At 38.6% G+C, this 24,082-nt stretch overlaps 1 protein-coding gene across 2 annotated transcripts in view; it reads right to left on the minus strand.

The window, feature by feature from the left end:
* Nucleotides 1–5,985: 5,985 nt before the first annotated feature.
* The window catches only part of SPIN1 (spindlin 1), a 63,937-nt gene continuing 45,840 nt past the window's right edge, over nt 5,986–24,082 (minus strand). For both annotated transcript variants that reach the window (XM_060102480.1, XM_060102481.1), the window contains 3 exons: nt 18,363–18,616; nt 13,174–13,407; nt 5,986–9,235 (listed from right to left, as the gene is read on the minus strand). In XM_060102480.1, coding sequence (XP_059958463.1) covers nt 9,036–9,235; nt 13,174–13,407; nt 18,363–18,616 — 688 coding nt within the window. In that variant the 3' untranslated portion in view covers nt 5,986–9,035. The remainder of the gene's footprint in view (nt 9,236–13,173; nt 13,408–18,362; nt 18,617–24,082) is intronic.

The raw sequence follows: 24,082 nt of genomic DNA on the forward strand, positions 1-24,082 counted from the left end.
TTTCAAAAACAAGTTACTCTTTCCTAAGTGCTTTTAAAAAACAGGAAATCATAATATTACTCTGGATAAACAAGTTAGAAGTTCAGAGACGTTAAAAAAAAATAATCATGCAAAGAAAGAAACTGAGCACAGAGATGTTTTAAAACAGAGAACAGAGACCAGACTCCAAATACCTGCCCAGGGCTAATTCTACCAGGCCTTGTGAATTTATCCTGCAAAGTCCAGCTGCTGCACCGCACAGTACCCCCCAAAATCCCAAGTTGTAACCACCATATAACTCACGTACTGGTGAAATTTAACCACCACAACAGTGACCACAAGTTTTCGGAGCCGTTTCAGTGAGGTGCCTCTCTGAGATGGCAGTATACCGTATCGATTTACATTATCTGGAAAGAAAGAGCAATCTTCCACAGGACTCTTAAAACTTCACTAGTAAAGGATGGAGAATTTTCAAGGGCAAAATAACTATGTATACCTATTTTGTTCCATAAAAGAGTTTAGGCAGCTTATGAAATTATTTGTATATTATCCACATTTACAAAATATCCTAGAGGCAAATGTACATTTTTGCTACTACCTGAAGAGTATTAAAGCTGAATTAGGTTAGAATTGACTTGTTTACAGGTTATAATAAAGACTTGCAACATAGCAACATTTGAAATTCCACTCTTAGGAAGTTTAATGAAACCCTCACCTCCTTTAGAGGAAGGCAGCCTGCTAGCTTCACTTTCTCAGCAGGACAAAATCCTGCTCTTGGTGTCCACACCCTCGACACTTTCCCAGGCACCCCACTGAAGAACACAGGCCATGGCACCGTTTCGCGCCAGCTGCCAGCTACCATTTCTCGGACAGTTTGATGGTTATTTCTTCTGAGCACACATGAAAATAAAATGAAATTCTGTTGCAGTTTAAATAAAGCAGCTGGCTTTACCTGAGTGTGGGACCAATGTTAAACAGCCATACCAGAAATTAATTAAAAGATGGGACATCAAATACTAAGGTGAAATTAATACCTGCAAACCCCGTCCCCGCCAAACCTTAATCAACTTTTAAAACTTCTCCAAAGAGGGACTGGTTTCAGATTATATTAGAGAAAAAGCAACATCGGTGATTAAAGACAGAGTGCATCAAGGCCTCACTTGGGGTGGGAGTGAGGACAGTGGTCATTACTCTCCTATTACACACAATGGCTACGTTTCATTGGGCATAACTGTCCTGTTTTAAAGATACGACTTTCCTCTTAGGCAGCAAAACATTCTGAAAGTGGACTATTTAAATTACTCCAAATCGGGCCACTGGCTGACACTGCCAACTCTAGCACCACATTTCACGAAAGCACTAAGGAGGCAGTTCAGTGTTTCATGACCCCTACGACAATGTGAGAACATTAGCAAAACACAGATGCAGACCTTTATTCATGAAGGTTATCTTTATAGTCGACTTCTTAGTCACAATAAAATGGAAAATGTGGAACATCCCACTGACCTTTCAACGGTGCTTTTTACAACAATTTTTACATATGCTGGGAGATGCTACTGTTCCGAAAAAATATAATGGAAATCTTCCCGATTGACATTATATAAGTGAAACTATATGAAACTAGAAGATCTCAAAGATCATAAAATCAAAGCAAAACATGGCAAGGCCTGAAATGACAGAGCTGCTGTCTAAGGCCCTGACACCCAATGAAATCCCAGCACAAAGGTGACTCGCCCCCTCTGCATCAGGCTCAGGTTTGCATCACGCGCACATCCAGCATCACTGGATCCACTCATCTTTTGAGTGAGCAGGGCAGGATTCTCCCCAATTACAGATGAGGAAAAGAAGTTAGAAAGGCTGAACAATTTGCCTGAGATCATACTGATAGGAAGTGGGCAACCAGAACTCAGAGATTTGGCTCTTCTTTCAATGCTCTTTTTAGTACACTAAAGTTATCCATCCCTTTTCAATAAAAAGAGAAAATCAGTATTGTTTTTAAAATAATTAGTCTGTCAAAAATAATGCTCTGCCAATGAGATTCCTTTTCCATCGTAAGCTTAACAGTAAGGAAGCCCAACTAAATTTTAACACGGTGCTGTGGATTAAATTGCATTACCCCCAAATTCACCTGTTGGTATCCTAACCCCTGGCAACTCAGAATGTGACTGTATTTGGAGATATGGCCTTTAACGAAGCGGTTAAGGTTACATGAGGTGGTTACAGCAGGCCCTAATCCAACGTAACTGATGTTCTTACAGAAGAGATCACGACAGACACACACAGAGGGAACACCATGTGAAGCTGGAGGGAGGACAGCTGTCTGCAAGCCAAGGAGAAAGGCCTCCGGAGAAACCATCCTGCTGACACCTTAACCATGGAGTTTCACCTTCTAGACTTGAGCAAGAATAAATGTCTATTGTTTAAGCCCCCCAGACTGTGGTGTTTGTTACGGCAGCCTGAGCTGACGGATACATAGCATATGCAGAGCAGTATCAGAAACAATCCTTCAGTGGTCTACCACACCTAATTTCATCAGAGCATGACCCTTTTTAAAAAATATAATTACCAAATTTTAAAAAAGGACCAGTGACAACGGCTGAGACATTTCTGTTTTCGTTTACTTGTTTGTTTGTCTTACAAATGCCTGTGAATTAAGGAGACGGCTGGTAACAGGTGTTAGTTTCCTGTGCTCTGTGTGATCTCTCCCCCACAAATTGCTCAGAGGCAGTAATTCTAGTTGTAGGACAACGCAGACCATGGACTCCATCCCTTCAGACGTGTTTTTCAGTCCTTAACATACTGCTCTCTTCTGCTGGCTGGACTGCTCTGAAAATGACCACAATCTTGTCCTTATTCTGTGACAAATCAGATTTGGGCCAAATTAAGACAAATGCAGTGGTTAAAACTACTTGGTCACGGTATTACTGGGCAACTCGAAGCAACACTCTGCTCAAATCAGGCCCCCCGTAAATAACAGACATGCACACACACACACACACACACACACAGAGTAAACACAGTCCACAACAAAGTACAACTCTTGGGAAAAAAGCCACAGTCACCAGGGACCACTCTCCTCTTGTTTTTCTAGTGGGAATGCACAGTGCACAAGTAGTCGTGTTCAGATTTCTTACAAACCCTTTAGGAGACAAATCTAAGGCAAAAGCTTTAAAGCAACTTTCACAATCTAGATCAGAAGACAATTCAGAATGCTGAATTTCAATCTCCAGTTGTTAACTGTTCACATTAATGTCAAGGTTTTTCAAAGGTCTTCCTTCTGTCTCTTTCACATCATAATCTGCTTTGGTTCCAACATGAAGACACAGAATTTAAAGTTACGTGTAATATGCCAATCCTATAAAAAGGATTTTTAGGTAGTTCACATGGTACTTCAAGCTCTAATGTTCCCCCAGAGCATGAAGTTTCAAAGCATAACTTGAAAGTAATGAAAGAGGATGGAGATAAAGCGGAAGCAGGAACACGCCCACAGTACCCATGGCAGCCTACTCACCTACTGTTAATAGCCAACGTAAAAAAGAAATGCATGGAAAGGGCCCACGCTTCTGTGTCACCATTGAGAGAGCTGACAGGGGTCAGTGCGCTACCTGGTCCAGTGCCCTCACGTAAAAATTAAGCAGAAAGAATGCAATGTCAATTTTAGGCAAAATGATGTGCCAAGGCAGTACCCGAAGACCATCTGCCACTGAGTTACCAAAACCTAAGAGTTTTAGGGCCCAAACAGGGGCAGAGACTATCCTAGAATGTCTGGAGAAACAGTTTACAGACTCACCCAATTTTCTGAAATTCAGCAGCCTAAAAACTTAAACACACACATATGTATATTAATGACATAGGACAATTACTGTGAAAACTAGGAAGGAGCATAAGAAGTCTAGGTTTTATAAGAATATTAACTTAATGACATGTTTAAAGTGTCTGAAATATAAAATAGTATCTACATTCTTGTGATGGAAATTATTTAAATATTTCCAGTATAATCTCTCTCCAAATAAAAGATATTTTTATACCTTTTATTTATTAGCTATATTTATTATAATTTTGGGTTACAATTCTCACTATAAAGAGACAGATTTCTACATTCTAGTGACTTAATATAAAACCTTTTATTATGCAACTTGGAAATAAAATACTTTTTGCTAGCAATGTATGAAATAAGGTTACAAAAAATTATCCATAGAAATTACTGGACCATAGACTATTCAAATCTAATCACCCCACTGAAGTAATTTAATTCTGAGGCGTGAACACAGCAGCTTGGAGCCTGGGCACAGCATTGAGGGTCTGAGTCCTGATGGCCTCTGTAATTCTGGACAAGGTACTCAACCTTCACTTCTTTTACAACAGCACAACATGGAAAAACGTCATGCCTTCCTCACAGTATTAAGAATTAAATGAAGGGACTTCCCTGGCAGTTCAGTAGTTAAGACTCTGCGCTTCCACTGCAGGGGGCATGGGTTCCATCCCTGGTTGGGGAACTAAGATCCCACATGCCACATGGCATGGTCAAAAAACAAAAACAAAAACCAGAAAGTGTTTGGCAAGGTACTTATTAAGCACTTTTGCTAGTGCTTTATTAGTGTCAAATGCTTTATTACCACAGAGCTGGGACGGTACCAAGTGAAGAAACAATGGAAAGCAAGCCCATCCCTGCAATTCTCCAATAGTGGTGACTGCTCTACACCTAGTTCTTCAGTTTACAAACAGCAGTCAGCCACCGCCAACCTTTAGACTAAGCTTGCCTTGTTATTCTGGGGGAAAATAGTTCCTGAGCTGTACCTTCAATACTGCAATGAGTGATTTACCTTCAGGAAGAAGACTGTAAGATCTCGCCCAGGGTGAACACGTGTGCTTCCAGGTTCATCTCCTCCCTACACCTGTCTGCGACTCCTCCCACCAGAGTCTGAGAGGTGGTCCTGCAGCCCCTTGGCCAAGGCCTCAGCAGTGGTCATTGCAGCTGTCATGCCAAGCCTCCCCAGCCACTCTGGCAACAAGAAAAGTGACCTGTCCCGTCCTAGCTTTAACCACGGATCCTTGGGCCAAACAGGGAAACATAAAAAATGAATCTAATTAAGGGCAGGCATACCATAAACTCTACTTTTCCCCCTCACTGATAAAATTATCCAGGAAGAGAAAATATAGAGTACATATAGTTCCAGTATTACCTACATGTCTTTGTCCTTGCTATTGAAAAAAAAATGGAGATTTTTCACTGCAGAATTTCACTAGTTGTTATTTAAGTGTTAATAAAAGCAATATATAATTATAGCAAGAAAAGATGTGAAAGTATAAAACACACATTATTTAATTCTATTTAAAACAATTCTTTTAAGTTTAAAATTTTATGATAAATTGAAATTTCTCATTAACTGCTAAGCACAAACTTTCATATTTTGGAATATATAATATATTGGGGCTATTGATTATTGCTCTCTTTCTTTACAGGTACTATTAATTATCATTCAAATACAAAGTCTATTTCTTTCTGTTCCTATATATATCTGACATTTACATTTGGTGAAAAGAGGGAAAAAAGGTCTCTTAAAATCTTCAAGTAAAACTTCAAAAACTTTTTCAGAAGCACGTTTAACACGTCACAGTTTGCTCATAAGCACAAAATTTACAGTCAAAAGTTGCACATAAAGGGTTTATTTTAAATGTTTTAAGGATAGGATAGAGTTACATCATAATTATAAAAATTACTTACAGAATGAACAGATTTATATTGTTTATACTTCTAAATGCAGAGAACAGGGAACTGTCTACACACTGTATAAAATAAAATTAAAATTAAAAATGAATTCAAGCTTGAAAGATGAGGTCATTTACCTAATATTAAAATGCGAACACGAAGACCTCTGAACTATACACATTCGTTCGAACTGCACTAGTGGTGGAAAATACAAAGAGCGCAGCATTTCCAAGGAACCACAAACATTTTGACCATAATTATTTTCTGTTACAATAATTCCTGTTTTGTCTTTGGAGAACTGTCTTTTTTTTTTTTTTTTTTTTTAAGACAATCAGCTTCAAGAATGTCTTCAGGCACTACAATTTGTGACAATCAAAACAGTCTTCTAATGGGTCCACAGCGTTCAGAGATTCAAGCCCAATGCACTTCAGGGTTTGGCACGTAAAACAATAATAGAAATGAAATCTGGTTTAGAAGCAACTGTGATTGTTTTAAGAATGCACAGTCCCTTCAAATGCTGCATGACATACACAACTGGAAAATCACCTTCTGTTGGCACTACATTTGCTTCACCAGTGCATCTTTATCCTACAATCACTGAAACAGCACAGTTAAGCAAATATACAGAAACTGAAAACAAATAAAAACAAAGATAGAAAACAAAAAACCTAAATATATTTAACATGCAATTTTAGTTAGTTACATTGAACATTCTACTTAGAATAGAGCATGCAAAAAAGGATGGTCTGCTTTTAAGGTTTTCCTTTGAAGCTTTACATGGCAGCCAGACATCACGCACGCACACACACACGACACAATAATACTATAGCAGGTCAATGAGAAAGGCCAATACATTTTATACAGAGATTCATGTCTTGTGTTGTCACAAGTCCCATGATAATTTTGGAAATTAAATGTTGTATTCCTAGAACAAGGAACCAACATTCCGATACCAGGAAAATGCAAGCAATGCATGCAGATCTGAAACATGAGCCTAGACGAAGCCTGAAATACTCGGCTGGGGAGCAGTTAGTCATGGCATCAGGAAGCGTGGTTTAAGCCACCAAAAGAAAAAAGAATGGGGAAAAAAAAGAAAAGGAAAAAACAACAACAAAAAGACCCCTTCCCCTTCCTTCAACCCTAAAGGCAATAAATGGAACAATGATTAAAATAATGATGATAATAAATCACGTCACATTCATCTAGAGAGATCATGTGGTATTAAAAGTTGCTAAAGGTACTTGCAGAAAAACCACAATGCAAGTCATTAAGTAATGCCAGAAATGTTTCAACTCAACTGACCCAACCCTCAGGGTACCTCCAAAGGACTTTGTTTTTCAGTCTGAAGTCACTGTGTCCTGTTCATGCAGTGCACGCTGGACAACTCACTCTCTGGGCCACACGTGTCCACTTGGGCACAGGGAGCTGGGCTCAACCTTGAGACTCACATGCAGGAACTCTTACAAGAGCCTCCAGGAGAACAGATGACAGATCTGTAGCATGACACTTGTTTCAAGCACAGGAGGAACATCTAAGACCTGGGTACCCACTGCATGGAGAAGCTCACCCCTGGCTGCCCTCGGTGAGGTACTGGGCACGCTGGAGAGAACTGGGGTGCTGTATTTACCTGGTGCGCAAGGTTACCACCCACCAGTATAACGAGGCACAGCCCTCCTGAAGGCGAAAATGGGCATCACACAAACCACGCAGAGCGCAGCCTTGAAACTACAGAATCTCTTAACATCAAGAACAGCCATGACAGACGTCACACAGACCTGGTGTTTGACTGAGATTCATATGCATTTAAGCTTTCTGCCCAAATCAGAGGTAAGATTTTCGATCTCCACAAGACTGGTTTCACAAATCATCTTTCTCCTAGCTTTCAAACTGCCAGGGATCATCCAAAACAAAGTGATAGGCTGATGTTTTGCTGCTAAATGAACCACTTTTGCAGTTCTGTTTTAGTTAAAACAACCTCGCAGGAAAGGATTCAATGGCTAAGGGCTGCTATCAGTCACACCCACAAGCCAGTGCAGGTGACTGACCCTGATGTGGTAGGATCCACCAAATGGAATGAATCCACATCAACAACATACCATGAGTAAGAACATTCAGCACCACAAGAGGTGTCAGGAATTTAAGCTGTTATTTGTCTAGACATTCTTTGAGGGGAAAAGCCGAGGGGGAAAAGCCTTCTGACCATAATCATATATCAGTAATAACAGTAATAAAAATAAAGGTATCCCAGAGAACTTGTTAAAAGGCAACAACGTCATTCTTAAACTTACATTTCTAATACAAAAGCACTATGTTCTTCCAGGAACTTACCAAATACACATAAACCGCTGATATACTGTTGCCTTTTAAATCCGTGTACTAAAATTCCAGATTACTAATTTGTACAAATAATGGACCAAATGTGCCATCCAAAATACACCTGCATTACACTATGTGGACCAAGTACCTGGGCTTTGCTTAAAAAGAAGTATTTATGATAAAAAATGTAAACAAATAATGTACAAAGCTTAGAATTAAAGGCAGCCTTTTACCCAGATTTCTAACTGTTTTGTAAAATTGTAATGTGGGTCATTAAATGTTCACAGGTGATTCATATTTGAATTTACAGTTTAAAGCCTCCAGACTGAAATGGTGCTCTGAACTTGACTTTCAAAACAAGCTGAATGTCCCGATGTGCTTCCTGTGCCCAAATTTAATTTTAAATAAACAGCAGTAATACACTGAATACACTAAATACAAATGGCTTGGGTCAGCACTCCTGTTAAACTGGAGAAAATTACGTAACCCCCACTCCAACCCACAAAGAAAGGACTGCCCACGAAGTGTGTGTGTGTGTGTGCGTGTGTGTGCACGCACGCGTGTGCACACAGATCTATGTGTATGTATATATACATTATATATGTATACACACAGATATAGATAGGTAGGTAGATATAGATACATATATATCTCAAAAAAAGGCAATAACAAAAATACCAAACTATGCTTGCATTGTGGCAGCAGAATAACAGTGTTAAGCGTGAAGGGGAAAGTGGATAAGATCTACTACAGTTTTAAATGACTATGATACTAGCTTAACTTTTACCAGACTTGCCTGTAACTCCCTTCCAAACAGACAGACTTCTTTTAAGAGGAAGGAGTTCCTTACACAAAATGCTTTGTGTTCACATAAATCTGTACTATTCAGAACAAAACCAGTTCTGCTGGCAGAGATTGTGGGTTCGCAGGGACATTTAAGCTTTCATTAAACTGGAAAGCAATCAAGTCTTTATGTCTACAAATTATACATTTAAGAGTTCCACAAATTTGGCAAAGTTCGTGATGACATCTAGGATGTTTTCACCAAATCGTAGACATAAATATGGAAATCATCATCAAACTTGATGAAATAGACAGACGGTTTGGCTTCTACTTGATGAATGACCATGCCAGTCCTTTTAGAGCCATCTTCTTTGGCATATTCCACTTGTTTGCCTACCAGGCTGTCCACAACTTCTCCTGGTTCCCTTTCTGCTGGAGGTGAATCATCTGTATTTAAAAGGCAGAAAAAATAATTTAGAGTCAATTTTTAGATACACACCAACTCACATTATCTATTTTAATAATTAAAAAAAAATTTTTAATATCCTGAATTCATCCTGATTTTCTAGACCAAGAGTCAGCAAACTTTTCCTTCAAAGGCCAGACAATACATGTTAGGCCTGAAGCCATATGGTCTCTGTACCAACTACTCAGCTGTATTGTTGTCACATGAGAGCAGCCACAGATGATATATAAATGAATGGTGTGGTTGTGTGCCAATAAAACTTTATTTACAAAAACAGTGTGCTGACTCCCAAGAGCTAGACATGTAAATGATTTTGAAAATCATAACCAGAAATTCCTTTGGCTTATATTTAGTTATAGCTATAATTACCTAAAGAGGGATGGACTAAAAGAAGGAAAGGGTCAAGAAAACAACTAAATACAGTTGACCCATGGGTTTGAACTGCATGGGTCCACTTATACAGGGATTTTTTCCAACAGTAAATACACGATCTGCAGTTAGTTGAGTCCACAGATGCAGAGGAACCGCAGATGCGAAGGGCTGCCCATAAGTCATATGCAGATTTTCAACTGCGTGGAGGATCAGTCTCCCCATCCCCCAAGCTCTTCAAGAATCAACTGTAATTATACAACTTGTTTCTTTTTAAAAAAAATTTTATTGAAGTATAGTTGATTTACAATGTTGTGTTCTATAGCTTCTTAAAAATAAGACTGCTTTACTTTGAAATAATTTCAAAGCAGATAATACCGACTGGGATTACTGAGAATGTGCTACGCACTTAAAATGCCTAAGTATTCCTGTCTTATGCTGTGAATCCTTAAAGCTTTTTTTCCCCTCAACTTCATGTCATCACACATGGTCCTCTTAACCCAGTTTCAAAATAAAAGAGATTTCCTGTGCTATAAAAATAGGTGCTAAGTGAACTCCATCCTCAGACCAATTACAACTGAATCTCAGAGGATGGCTGAGGCACCTGTACTTTTTTAGAAGCCCCCAAGAAAATCTGAGTGTTAGAAAACACTGCCCACCCTATGACCTAAGCAAGAACTCTGTAAATTCTAGGAATACACATAAAATGAGAACAAACCATAACTGCCAACAATAAAGAAACAAAGTACAAAAAAGGGGAGCCAGGGGATGGAGCTAGGCAGTTACAATTCTATTTTAAGAAACCCCTAACAGGTCCTGAATAACTCAAGCTCTTATCCATATTGTAACAGAGAACCTTCAAGCAGGACAACCAGGTATCCTGGTTTGCCCAAGACAGTCAGTGCTTACGCCAGTAGTCCTGACACAACGGTTAGCAGTGCACCTTTTTATTTTCACATGTATCCTGGTTTGGATCATATCATGTATCTGTATTAACAGTAGTTTTGCCTCTTTGATTATAATAAATTCTCTCACTGAACGGCATAATCTGAAACCTGCTATTCTGATCTCACACAACACAAACAAACCACCTGAGCATAGTGTTATCAGTTCTTTAAAAAAAGGAAGTGAAGAGGAAATCTAAGCTGAACTCTTCTTCAACAGTGCTCTTCCATCAAGCAGCAACATCATACCACACCACACTTTTGCGGCACCTCATGTGTACAAAGAAATTACAAACACATGATCGCCATACATTTTACAGTAACCATGAGAGAAGAAGCCAGGGACTCAGAGGCCACTGCAGAGCTCTTTGTATCAGAACATCACAACAGCAAGTAACAGCAAATAAACTTCCAGACCACTCGAAAGAAAGGAGCGAGAGGATAAAGAAGTGGTCGGTACAGGCAATGATTTCATGTGCAAATGACCTCGTACTTTCTATTATCAAGTCAACAGTACTTGCTTTGGACATTTCTCTACAAAAAAGTTTAAAACTTCATAGAGGACGGAGGAAATGCTTTTATGGTATGCTCTCATATTTAAATTCCCGCCTATATAACACTTTGCATTACACATTTATAACAAATATACACACACTTAAAAAAAAAATCTAAGAAGGCAGAAGTCAGGGCCAGATGAGCACATGAGTAGATTCACTGAGTGGCTTGTTCACAGGAAGAACTTTAAAGAAAAAAAAAAAAAAAAAAGGAACAGAGATGGTGTTACATTGCTAATATATCCAGGGTCTGTCAGTCGGCCATATCTGTCTAGGGCCAAGAATTCATGTGATTGAGGAAAAGCTATTGAGTAGTTTAAAGGAAAAAAAAAAAAAGGCTTACGCAAAAGTGAAATTAAGAAAATAATTTTATTCACAATAGCATCAAAAAGAATAAAATACTTAGGGCTACAAGAAGTGCAAAAACCTATACTCAGAAAACTACAAAACGTTGATAGAAAAACACAATAAATGAAAAGACATCCCATGCGCATGGGTCAATGGCTTAACTTAAGATGGCAATACGGCCCTGCCAAACTGATCTAGAGATTCAACACAATACCTAACAGAATCCCAGCTGACTTTTTTGCAGAAATTGACAAGCTGATTCTAAAATTCATACGAAATTGCAAAGAACAGCCAAAACAATTTTGAAGAAGAAGGAGGATTCACGCTTCTTGATTTTAAAATTTATTATGAAGCAGTGTAATCAAGTTTGACACTGGCATAACTATAGACATATGGACAAATGGAATAGAACCCAAAGTCCAGAAATATCTCCATACCTCCATAGTCAAGTAATTTTTACCAAGGGTGCCAAAACCGTTCAGTAGGAAAAAGAACAGTTTTTTCAAAAAGTGGTTTTCAGACAACTGGATTGCCACATGCAAAATAAAGAAGTTGGACATGACACATCATAAACAAATATTAACTCAAAATGTATCAAAGATCCAAGTAAGACCTACATGTAAGAGCTAAAACTGTAAGACTCTTCGAAGAAAACATAGGGGCAAATCTTCATAACCTTTGATTTGGCAAGGGATTATTAGATATGACACCAAAAGCATGAACAATAAAAGGAAAACTAGAAAAATAGGACTTCATCAAAATTAAAAACTTTTGTACTTCAAAGAATACTATCAAGAAACTGAAAAGACAACTCAGAGAATAAGAGAAAGTATCTGCAAGTCACATCTGACGAGAGACTTGTAACCTATACTATTGACTGTTACAACTCAATAACAGAATGCAACTGAAAAACAGGCAAAGGATGTGAACAGATATTTCTCCAACGAGACACACAAATGGCCAATAACACACGAAAAGATACCTGACATCTTTAGTCATCACAAAAATGAAAACCAAAACCACAATGAGATATCATTTCACTACCACTAGGATGGCTAGAATCAAAAAGTCAAGTAACAAGTGTTGGTAAGGATGTGGAGAAATCAGAACCCTCACACACTGTTGGTGAGAATGTAAAATGATGCAGCCACTTTGAAAATCAGTCTGACAGCTGCCTAAATGATTCAACCCAGAGTGATCACTATGCCTCATCAATTCCATTCCAAGGCATATACCCAAGAAAACTGAAAACAAATGTCCACTCAGAAGCTTGCACACAATTCTTCATAATAACCAAAAAGAAGCAAAATAATCCAAATATCCATCAATAGATGAATAAACAAAATATAGTATATCCATACAATCGTGTTGTATTTGGTTATTAAAAGAAGTGAAATACACACGCTACAACATGGATGAGCCTTGAAAACATAAGCTGAATGAAAGAAGCTAGTCACAAAGGATCCCACATTATATACACCATTCATATGAAAGTCCAAAGTCCAGAACAGGGAAAGTAAATTATTCTTGGCAAAAGGGTAAAAATTTCACAACCTATGCTTGGTGCATGACTAAAAGAATAATCACTTAACCCTAATAATTAAACCTTTTAAATGTATCTGCATAAAAGTTAATCGAATATCTTACTCTAAAATTCAAATTCCTTTTGAATTATCAAAAATAAAGTTGTCAATCTATACTTACTAGAATCGGGCATAATGCGAAGGTCGCCTTCTTTATAATCATCTAAGAGCTGGTACATGTACAAGACAGGATCTTTTTCATAGGTGATGTAAAACCATGTGTTCATTATAGGGGCGCGTGCTAAGACCATTCCCCTCCACTCGTCTTTAGAGCCATCCTCGGTCTCAAACATGTGCTCCACTGCTTTGCCAATCATTGTGTCAGCTAGGTGTGCATCACTGATTCGAGATGTTGCTGGGGACAAAAAAGCAAACAATGGTTTACCTGAAAGAATCTGCTTTTTTCTTTTTTTTTTTCTGAATTCATCTGTTCTTGGTACTGTACCTAATTAAAACTTTTAGTTGTTTATTCAAGGTATAAAGTGTTTTTTGTTATTGTTTAATAGATAATTATTTTAAATTATGAGATAAAATTATAGACTTACAGAAGAGTTCCAAAAATATTGTTCCCATATACCCTTTACCCACCTTGCCTTTTAAATATCTTATATAACCATTGACCATTTATGAAAACCAAGGTATTAACCTATTCAAGGCATAGGTTTTTACTCTTGCCCCTACAATCTATTTTTTACAGTAATCAGAGTGATATTTGTGGCCGTTATACCAGATTGTGTTGGTCATTTGCTTAAAATACTCCAGCACTTTCCTTTCATAATTTGAATAACGAACTGCTTCTCCAGATCCACAGCCCCTTGGCCATCAAACCCTGCCAGCCCTCTGCCCTCCTGCTCGTCACATACTGCTTGACTGCCTTACACCTCAGCAGCATGGGCATCTTTTCTTGTGATACCCTTGGGCTGACTACGGCCCCCACATCCTTGGTGGCTGGCTCTTCCTAAGCAGATGTCCTCCCAGAGGTTTTCCAGGACCACCCGGTGAAAATAGCCCCAACAATCAGTCACCTAACCGAGCTTGATTTCTTAAAGACATTTACCACTCTCTGCAGTTATCTTGTTTTACATGTTTGTTTACTTGCTTTTAGACTGCACAGCGATGAAAGCAAAGGCCTTTCCCATCTTGTTTCCAATACTGTGATCACAGGGGTTCAACATTTGTTGTATAAATTAATTATTTCACAGGAAAGCAGGTTGTTCTAGATGGCCTGTGCGATTAGGAACACAGGCCTCCCTACTGGTGTATCAATAGCCCTCTGCAGCGCTGCTCTACATTCCTTAAAGACACAGGTGAAAAATTACAAGTTTCATTTTCTTTTTTAATATTGGGAAAATTATGGAGGAACCTACTGATTTTAAGGTTCTTCCATTCCTCACATTTTAGACAATTATCTTTAAAAAAATTAGCACTTCTATCTTATTCATGAGTACTTCTATTTTTGTCGAAGTTCAAAGGAACAAAGATTAGAATTTCTTGGTAAAGATACTGCTATCCAATTTTATCAGAAGGACACTGTAAACACATACGGTAGTTTACTTAAGTATGCAATAATTACCAAAAATAACAGAATTCCCCACTGTGCATGACACTAAAGCAAAATCCCACTAGTTTTCTTCATACCAGAAGTTATCAAACTTTCTCATCTTAGGACTCCTTTACATTCTTAAAAGTTTTTGCGCATTTGTTTATATGGACGATAAATATCAGTACCAACTATTTTAGAAATTATAAATGACATATCTAAAAATATTTTAAAATACCTACAGAAACACATTTAATGAAAAATATTTTCTAACAGAAAATTAGTAAGAAATGTCTAGCTTTAAAAATGGAGAGCTAGGGGCTTCCCTGGTGGCACAGTGGTTGAGAGTCCACCTGCTGATGCAGGGGACACGGGTTCGTGCCCCAGCCCGGGAAGATCCCACATGCCGCGGAGCGGCTGGGCCCGTGAGCCATGGCTGCTGGGCCTGCACGTCCGGAGCCTGTGCTCCACAACGGGAGAGGCCACAACAGTGAGAGGCCCGCGTACCGCAAAAGAAAAAAAAGGACAGCTAGAAATCTCATATCTGTTTCAGCATTCAATCTGTTGTATGCACTTTTAGTTGGTGTATAAAATCACAAAGATATGCTGTTGAAAAAATATTTTATTAGTGTTTTTAGATAATTCTAGGTATTCTTCTATGATACCACATCAAAACTCAACAAGTGGTAGCTTTCCTTAAAGGTTAATTGCAATGTAGAATCTGAAATCATTATCAATAAACTTCTGTCACACTATTAAATTAAAATTTATTTGTCTCCAGAATACATAAAGAATGCCTACAGGGCCTCCCTGGTGGCGCAAGTGGTTGAGAGTCCGCCTGCCGATGCAGGGGATACGGGTTCGTGCCCCGGTCTGGGAGGATCCCATATGCCGCGGAGTGGCTAGGCCCGTGAGCCATGGCCGCTGAGCCTGCGCGTCCGGAGCCTGTGCTCCGCAACGGGGGAGGCCACAACAGTGAGAGGCCCGCATACCGCAAAAAAAAAAAAAAAAAAAAAAAAAAAAAAGAATGCCTACAACTCTACAACAAACAAAACAAAAAAATCAAGTAACCTGATCAAAAAAGTGGGCAAAGGACTTGAATCTCCTCAGATAATTAAACACAAAATTACCATATGATTCAGAATTCCACTTCTGGTTAAATACCCAAAAGAACTGAAAGAAGGGCTCAAAGAGATATTTGTATACCCATGTTCACAGCAGTAGTATTTACAATAGCCAAAAGGTAGAAGGAACCCAAGTGTGCAATCATGGATGAATGGGGAAAAAATGTGGTATACACATGCAATGGAATATTATTCAGCCTTAGAAAGAAAGGAAATCCTATCACATGCTACAACATGGATGAATCTTGAGGACATTCTGCTAAGGGAAAGAATCTAGTCACAAAAAGACAAATACTACATGATTCTACTTATGATGTATCTAAAGTAATCAAATTCATAGAAACAGGATGGTGGGTGCCAGGGGCCAGTGGGAGGCAGAAAAGAGTAGCTGTTGTTTTAATGGGGAAAGAATTACAGATTTGCAAAATGAAAAAGCTCTGGAAACCTATTCCATAACAATGTGAATATACTTAATGCCTCTGAACTGTACACTTAAAAATAATTATGGTAGTAAGTTTAATGTTTTGTGTTTTTACCACAACATAAAAAATCTGTCGGTCTTTGAATGGATCTTTCACCAATATATGATTTGGTAACATCATGCATTGCTCACATAGAAAATACTGTATTCACTGAGTTATGCAGATCTTCCAAATAGTGGGAAACTCCAGTGTATAACTGTGAAAGGATGAGAGTGAAAAAGGCAAATTATATTTTAAGATTTTTATGAAAATTAATTTTGACCTCATAAGCCTCCTGAATGGGCCTCTGGGAACCTCAAGGGTCCTCAGACTACACTTTGGGAACTGGTACTCTGTGACATCACATGCTTTTGGGTTGACTGACTTACTTTTCTCTCCACCTTTAGCTTAAGGAAAACAAAACTGTAACTTTAGTCTAATGTACTGCCTTAAGCAAATTAGGAAAGACCATTTGCTTCCTACATGGAACATAAATGAAGTCCAAATAACTTTTCAGACTAAAGTATCATAGGGAATACCATAGTTAACTCTTAATTAAATTAGGCACGTAACATATTGCTGGTTTGCACACAGGCCTTTGGATTTCCTTTTTTAAATTGCTCTTCTGTTTACAAAAGCAATCCATGTCTACTGTTGGAAACAGAGATGGCCCAGAACTAGAAAGAAAAACATTAAGAAACCCTTAAATCCCATCACCAGAGATACTCATATATCTTCGGATATTTTGGTTTAGTCAAATCACTTTTTTATCAAGATAAAAGGTTTCTTCTGTCCTATGATGACAACAGAGCTAACACAGGTCATGTGGCAGAATGCAGTAAATTTCAAGTCAGCTAGCAGGCTTGCCCTTGAAGGGGTCAGAAACTAAAATTCTGGGTCAGAAAAAGAATGTATGATCATTACTGAGCACAAATAATTGATATAAAGGTGTGGATCATACTTTTTAAGCCCTGAAGGGAAGATTCTTCAATGTTAACTTCTAATGTGGAAAATGGACTGAGGTCAAGATCAGGAGAAAAGAGGATGTGCCTCACGAGGAAGAATGTGTTCAGCTGAACTCAGACTAAAATGCCAAAGATTTACTATTACATAATTAGTTACCTTTGGTTAAAAATACAGATTTAAAGAAAGATTTCTGTGAAAACTGAACTATATTTATACAGGATGAATAAAGACAGCGTTTGCTATCTAAAGCAAGGATTAAAAAATAACTTGCTGCTCTGGCAAAGTTAACTTCATGAGGAAGCATGTGTTCCAGGAACACAATGGCAAAAACAAAGGGGGAAAGGGGACTAGGTAAGTGTCTTCCCTAGACAATTTGATCCCAAATTTCTATCCTCCAAGTGCAGATCTGCTGAGGCTCTACTTGTAAATATATAGGCTTTTAAGGACAATTCCAAAAGCATAAACCAGATTCAAGCAATAGCAGCATCACTGTAATAATAAGAAAACATTTCAAAGTAAACACTCTGAAGAAAGTAACAATTTGGGTGTATTCTGTTGACCTTAAAAATAAAATCATATTTTATTTTATTCTTAAAAATAAACGCAGTCATTATTATTTAACTGACACCTTATGCCTTAAGGAACCTAAGGTATGCAAGGAAAAACTGATTTGTATGACATTAAAAAAGCCGTTCATTTCCCACAAACCTTGTACAAATGAACCCCAAAAATGTTATAACAGAGTTCACATGTTTTGGTTGCTTAAGTTTTGGCTGAAGGTACAATTATCACTTATGTAATAATACACAATGATAAAAATTCACTTCACATAAAGATCCTAAAATAAATACATGAAATTCTTCTGAGCTATTATAATCTGATAAAATGAGCACACTGAATATTTGAGCTAATGAGAAATACTCTTACTCACCAGAGTCCAGATAAACTGAGCAAAATGTGGGAAATAATCATATTAGAAATTATTAGACTGTCGACTTCTTGGGGAACAATTTTATACTTCTTTATATCCTTCACAGTTCCTTGAACTTTGGTTTTAGAACATTGGCTGAGCAGTTTTTGTGGTTTTAGGTGACTGATTTAAATGTGTATCAGAAGTACTCGTGCTCCAATAAAAAAATACCAGTAATGCTAATAAAAAGCATCCATTTCAATAATCATTTTTAAAGCATATAATGTACAAACAGTAAAGAGAACTTACCAACTCTATCAGGGAGGACTTCAAGCGCAGAAACTCTTTCATCTTTATTAAGTTCTAGTCCATAAACACAGTCAAATCCATCGTATTTTATAAGATACAAAGAAGGATTTACAGGCACCTGGTCCAGAACGGTTCCTTTCCACTGGGTGATGGGGCCATTCCCCTCTTTCCACCCATGCTGAATCCTGCAGCCTACGATGTTCCGCCGGGGCTGGGAAACGGGTTTGCTCGGCCCCACACTGCTCCGATGTTTTCTGTATTCACACATATACACACGTAAGGTATCATCTCAAAAGTATGCACTCCTACCAACACAACTACTGCTAGCTAGCATGCTCCCATCACAGATGATCCGGGTTCTGTGCTAGCTAATGTTGCCACACTCGGGGTTCAGGTGGCTGCAGGCAGCCCTCTCCCAGTCCCACAGCCGTGCAGTGGTGGCTCACAGGTGGGGCCCGTCTCTAGCAATAGAAGCTTCTTGTGCACCCTAACTGCGGACACGCAGAAAAACACAACTAGTCAATAGCAACTTAGCCTTAAAATTAAGTATCAGTTTTTCAGCTTTCTGAGTTTCCTTTAATTCAATCAACTCACAATTATCCAAATTAATCAAAGAAACACAAGGGCTGACTACATGAAATAACCGCACATGCATATATGGCTTTATAAAATAGAAATACATTTCTCATTAAAAAGAAATTCAATTTCACCCATTCTAATGCCCACATAATTTTGTCCCCACTGGCTTAAACAATAAGAATAAACTAGACATTTAACTTTTTCTTAAACTGGAGTCCAGGCTGGCTTCTATCTATGCATTTATACTACCATTACTTCTCTAGAAAACATAACCTTCAACACTTATATTTGTAACAAATACTTAATGTAGTATTAAAAATTATTGAAGCAACACCAAACTACATTCTTTCTCAATTACAAACAATTGAAAAATCTACATACAATGTTTACAAATAATACACCTGGCTCTCAGTATCAGGGAAAAAAATCTTCATTTCATGTAGAAATCCAGAGACAAGGGGCAAGACTTGGCTTGAATGCAAGCTGAAGGCCAAAGCCATGCTGGCACATGGATGCTGCTATATGCCAAGAATGAAAAAAATTAGGGAGCAGAAAAGAACGCACTCCCACACTCTTATGGGCATAAAACTCTCATCTGGTAAACCAGAAATAAAAGTGGTGAACAAATGGCATAAATACAAATAAACTTTTAAAAACAAGTAATTTATTGTAGCCTGTAATATTTAAAACTACAGTTGTATATATTTTAAGTAGACCAGCTTGGTAAACTTAGTGGTTTTGTGAAACAGTGAAAACAGGTTACAACAAGATATTAAAGCTGTCTCAAGGAGGCCTAGAATCAGGTGACACAGTCCTTTACCTAAGCAAGATAGGGAAGACCATTTGGGGAACACCTCAGAAGGAAAACTTCTCCAGTTGGACTGTAAAAGGGTTCATAAGGTTATATGCAGGACACGAGACCAGAAAACGCTGTGTCTAACCCAGCCCTTAAGTCTCTGCAAACACCCAGCCAAATGTCCTTCCAGGAAAGGCAGAGCCCTGAACTGAGGACACATACTGAGAATAACATCCTGAGTAGGGTGAGGCCAGTAGGTAAAGGAAAGATGAGGTTCAGATGCTTACAGGGTGGGCCCAAAGGAGGCCGACCTCAACAGGTATCACAGAGGAGACTATACAGAGAAACTTGAGTATGCCATGGCAATACTGAAGAGCTCTGCAGCAAGGATAGCTGTCCTGGAATACTCTCACCCCTTCTCACGTACAAAAGTCTTGGGAGAGGACCGTGGTGGTACCAATGGGCAACGGAGGCAAACCCAAAAATATGCCCACAAGGCAGATGGAAATTATCACCTAACATTATGCACATAACAGAGGCCATGAAAGAGGAACTTACATCAAAAACATAAGAGCCCAGATGAGAGACAGCTACACAAGAGAAGATGTGAGAAAAATCAGACACAGTCAAGAAACAAGCAGCAATTTGAAAACTTTTCAGAAATGAAGGCTAAACTAGAGGAACATGGAAGAAATTGACACCATGGGGCATTTAAGGAAAACAGATAATAAAAAAGAGACAGATGGGAACAGATATGAAATTCCAACTTCCATATAACAGAATCACCCAAAAGCTAAAATCAGAGGAACAGAAAGAATACTACAATAATTCAAGAAAAATATCCAGAAATAAAAGACTTAAATGTACACACATGCCCCTGGGAAAACTGACCCAGAACTACGGACACTAAGACAGTCTAGTGAAACAAACAAACTTTAAAGAAAATAACATCTCATGGGCATCCAAGCAAAAGAACTGCATCATGTGTAAGGAAAAGATAATCACGTGTGTAAGGAAAAGAAAATCACACAGTGACACCGTGTGCCACCAGATAACCGAGTGACAAACTTAAGGTTCTCAGGAAAGAAAATGTGAGGTGAGGGTTTTACAGGCAGCCAAGAATTCTATACTGACCTCCAAGTAAAAGTACACAGATAAAACTGTGTGAACACATAAGAACGCAGGGAATACTGTTCTCACAAATGCTTCCTGAAGAAGTTAACAGTTGGCCATCCATATCCATGGGTTCCACATCCTCAGATTCAACCAAACGTGGATAGAAAAATCCCAAAATTCCAAAAAGCAAAACTTGAATTTGCCATATGCAGGCAACAATTTACCTGTCATTTACATTGCATTTACAACCATTTACATAGTATTTACACTGTATTACGTATTATGAGTAATCTAGAGATGAGCTGAAGTATATGGGAGGACTTATGTGGGTTATGTGCAAATACTATGCCATTTTATATAGGGGACTTGAGCATCCATGGATTTTGGTATGGTGTGAAGGGTCCTGGAACCAATCCCCCTCGGACACCAAGGGACGACTGTATAGGACAGAGTTTCAGATAATCAGGAACGCCTGGGGGACTTCCCTGGTGGTCCAGTGGCTAAAACTCCATACTTCCAATGTAGCACGCCAGGGTTCGATCCCTGCTCAGGGCACTAGATCCCACATGCCACACCTAAAGATCCCATGTGCCGCGACTAAGACCTGCTGCAGCCAAATAAATAAATAAATAAATATTAAGAGGGAAAAAAAGAAAGAACACTTAGAAAAGTTTCAGCACAGAGCTGATAGTAAGCAATGAATATCTCTTACTACAGAACAAACACAGGGACAAGAGAAATAGAGTAGTATTTAACTATTACCTGCTCTGAAAATACAGTTAACACCACTCTGAAAAGGGGGAGGAAAGAAGAATACGTAAAGTATAAGAAGCTCACTAAACAGAAGAATATTACTTGGAGCAAAGTACCTGATATTAAATGAAGAGAGAAAGGAGAAAAGCAAGAGCTAAATTCAATATTGTTCACAGTAAGGAACCAATCTATATAACCTTAAATGAATTAATAAGATTAATTTTAAAAGACTTCAGTATAAAACTTAGTGGAGAGGAAAAAACCTTAATAACATATTATCGAGTCTGTAACTTGTAACTACTAACACTCAAACCCGAAAGAAAGTGAACCTCAAGACCTTTTCATAATCGCTGAAAATGTGCCACTACATCCAACTGGCCCTCTGTAGGAATATGGCTGGTGAAGGTGATTACATTCCTCCCTTAGAATACAACAATCTTTGCTAGCATTACGTTTTTCTTCAAATAGACAATTACCTATCTTCTGATCTTTAGGCAAAAGTCCTTGTGATTCATCCTGTGTACAGGATCAGGCTTTCTTCACAGCAAAGGCAGAGGTTGGTTCCCAAAACTCACTGAAGAAAGAATTCAGTCATATGCACCATTTTGTAATTCACACAGACATTCCATTATTACTACCAAAACTATAAGCAAACTCAGCATCTTCACCAGTGTGATGGTTAATTTTAATGTGTCAGGTTGGCTGGGCCACAGTATTCAGGTATCTAAGTCAAGCATTAGATGTTTTCTGTGAAGGTATTTTTCTACATGAAACTAAAATGTAAATCAACAGACAGACTGCCTTCCATAACATAGTTGGGCCTCATCCAATCAGTTAAAGGTATTAAGGAAGAGTGTTCGCCCCACACAAAGAGGCAATTCTACCTTCAGACTCAAGCGGCAACATGCGCTCTTCCCTGGATCTCCAGTCTCTCTATGCATGCACCATTGGTGCTGTTTCTCTGGAAAACACTGACTACAAACAGAAAAGATTCCATCCTAGATTCAGAGGCATGACATTTTCTACTACCATGATTCTCAACAAAACCAATATAAACTTAGCCACTGACAGCAGAAAAGGGCAACTGGAAGACTCAGAGCAGTGATTTTCTAGTTCAGTCACTCATCCTTTCTATACTCATTAGTGGCATTCTTCTGGAACCGCAATTGCTTCTGAAGAGGGAGACGCTTGATGCTTTCTAATCACATTTCAGAACAAGCGGTTTTTATCCTGGTCACCTCCAGTGGTAGCACACAAGGCTCTCCTCCATCTTCTGAACAACAACAAGGGACTCAAATCTAGCCAGCAAGCATCCCTGTTCAAAGTGGTTCCTATATCCTTTAATTCTGAAGAAACACAATCCCTCCTTTTTGCATGGATTTTATTTCCTCACTTTCTTTAAGGGAACTTTAATCATTAACTTTTAAAAATATTTATGTATGTATGTATTTGTTTATTTGTTTGTTTATGGCTGCGTTGGGTCTTCGTTGCAGTACGTGGGCTTCTCATTGCGGTGGCTTCTCTTGCTGCGGAGCACGGGCTCTAGGCACACGGGCTCCAGTAGTTGTGGCACGCAGGCTCAGTAGTTGTGGCTCACAGGCCCTAGAGCGCAGGCTCAGTAGTTGTGGTGCACGGGCTTAGTTGCTCTGCAGCATGTGGGATCTTCCCAGACCAGGGCTCGAACCCATGTCCCCTGCATTGGCAGGCGGGTTCTTAACCACTGCGCCACCAGGGAAGCCCTTAATCATTAACTTTTGCTGTGGTAAATAATATGCTTGGTCTATTCTAACATTTTGCTTTGTGTTTCTGTTTGCAATGCTTTGTCTCATTTCCTCACCCCTTTCTTCCTTTATCTATACAGCTAGGATGAGCAAGGTTTCTTTGCACTAAATAAAGCTTCTAATGGAAGCTGTAGGAATCTATAGATCTTGTTTCTAAACTTACAGCAATTACTTCTAACTTCCTAAATATCCTATTTAAATTCCCTGACAGTCCAGTGGTTAGGATTCCATGCTTTCACTGCCGAGGGCGCGGGTTCGATGCCTGGTTGGGGAGCTTCCCACAAGCCGCATGGCTCGGCCAAAAAAATCCTATTTAAATTTAGAATTTTCTATTAAAATCTACAATTAATCAAAACCTATACTTTCCCTTCCCCGGTCCAAGCAAGACTAAAAATAACAAAAAAATTCTTAGTAAAAGAAGGAAAGAATTTTAAAAACAAACATCTTAGCACCTAGTAACCCCTTCCTGGCCACTTTCACCACACTGCTGAAATTTAGTCTTTTGTTCCAAACTGTTATTTATCTTGCTACTATCTTAAAAATAATTTTTAAAAAACATTTCCTTATTTAGAATTAAACAAGAGGATTTTTGCTGCTTTCTGCAAAATTATTTTTTTTCTCATGTACTGGGTTAGCCAGAGTTCGTTCGGGTTTTCCCGTAAACCTGAACTTTTTGGCCAACCCAATACATTTGG

This window comes from Mesoplodon densirostris, chromosome 6, assembly GCF_025265405.1.
Source record: "Mesoplodon densirostris isolate mMesDen1 chromosome 6, mMesDen1 primary haplotype, whole genome shotgun sequence".
Lineage (NCBI taxonomy): Eukaryota > Metazoa > Chordata > Mammalia > Artiodactyla > Ziphiidae > Mesoplodon > Mesoplodon densirostris.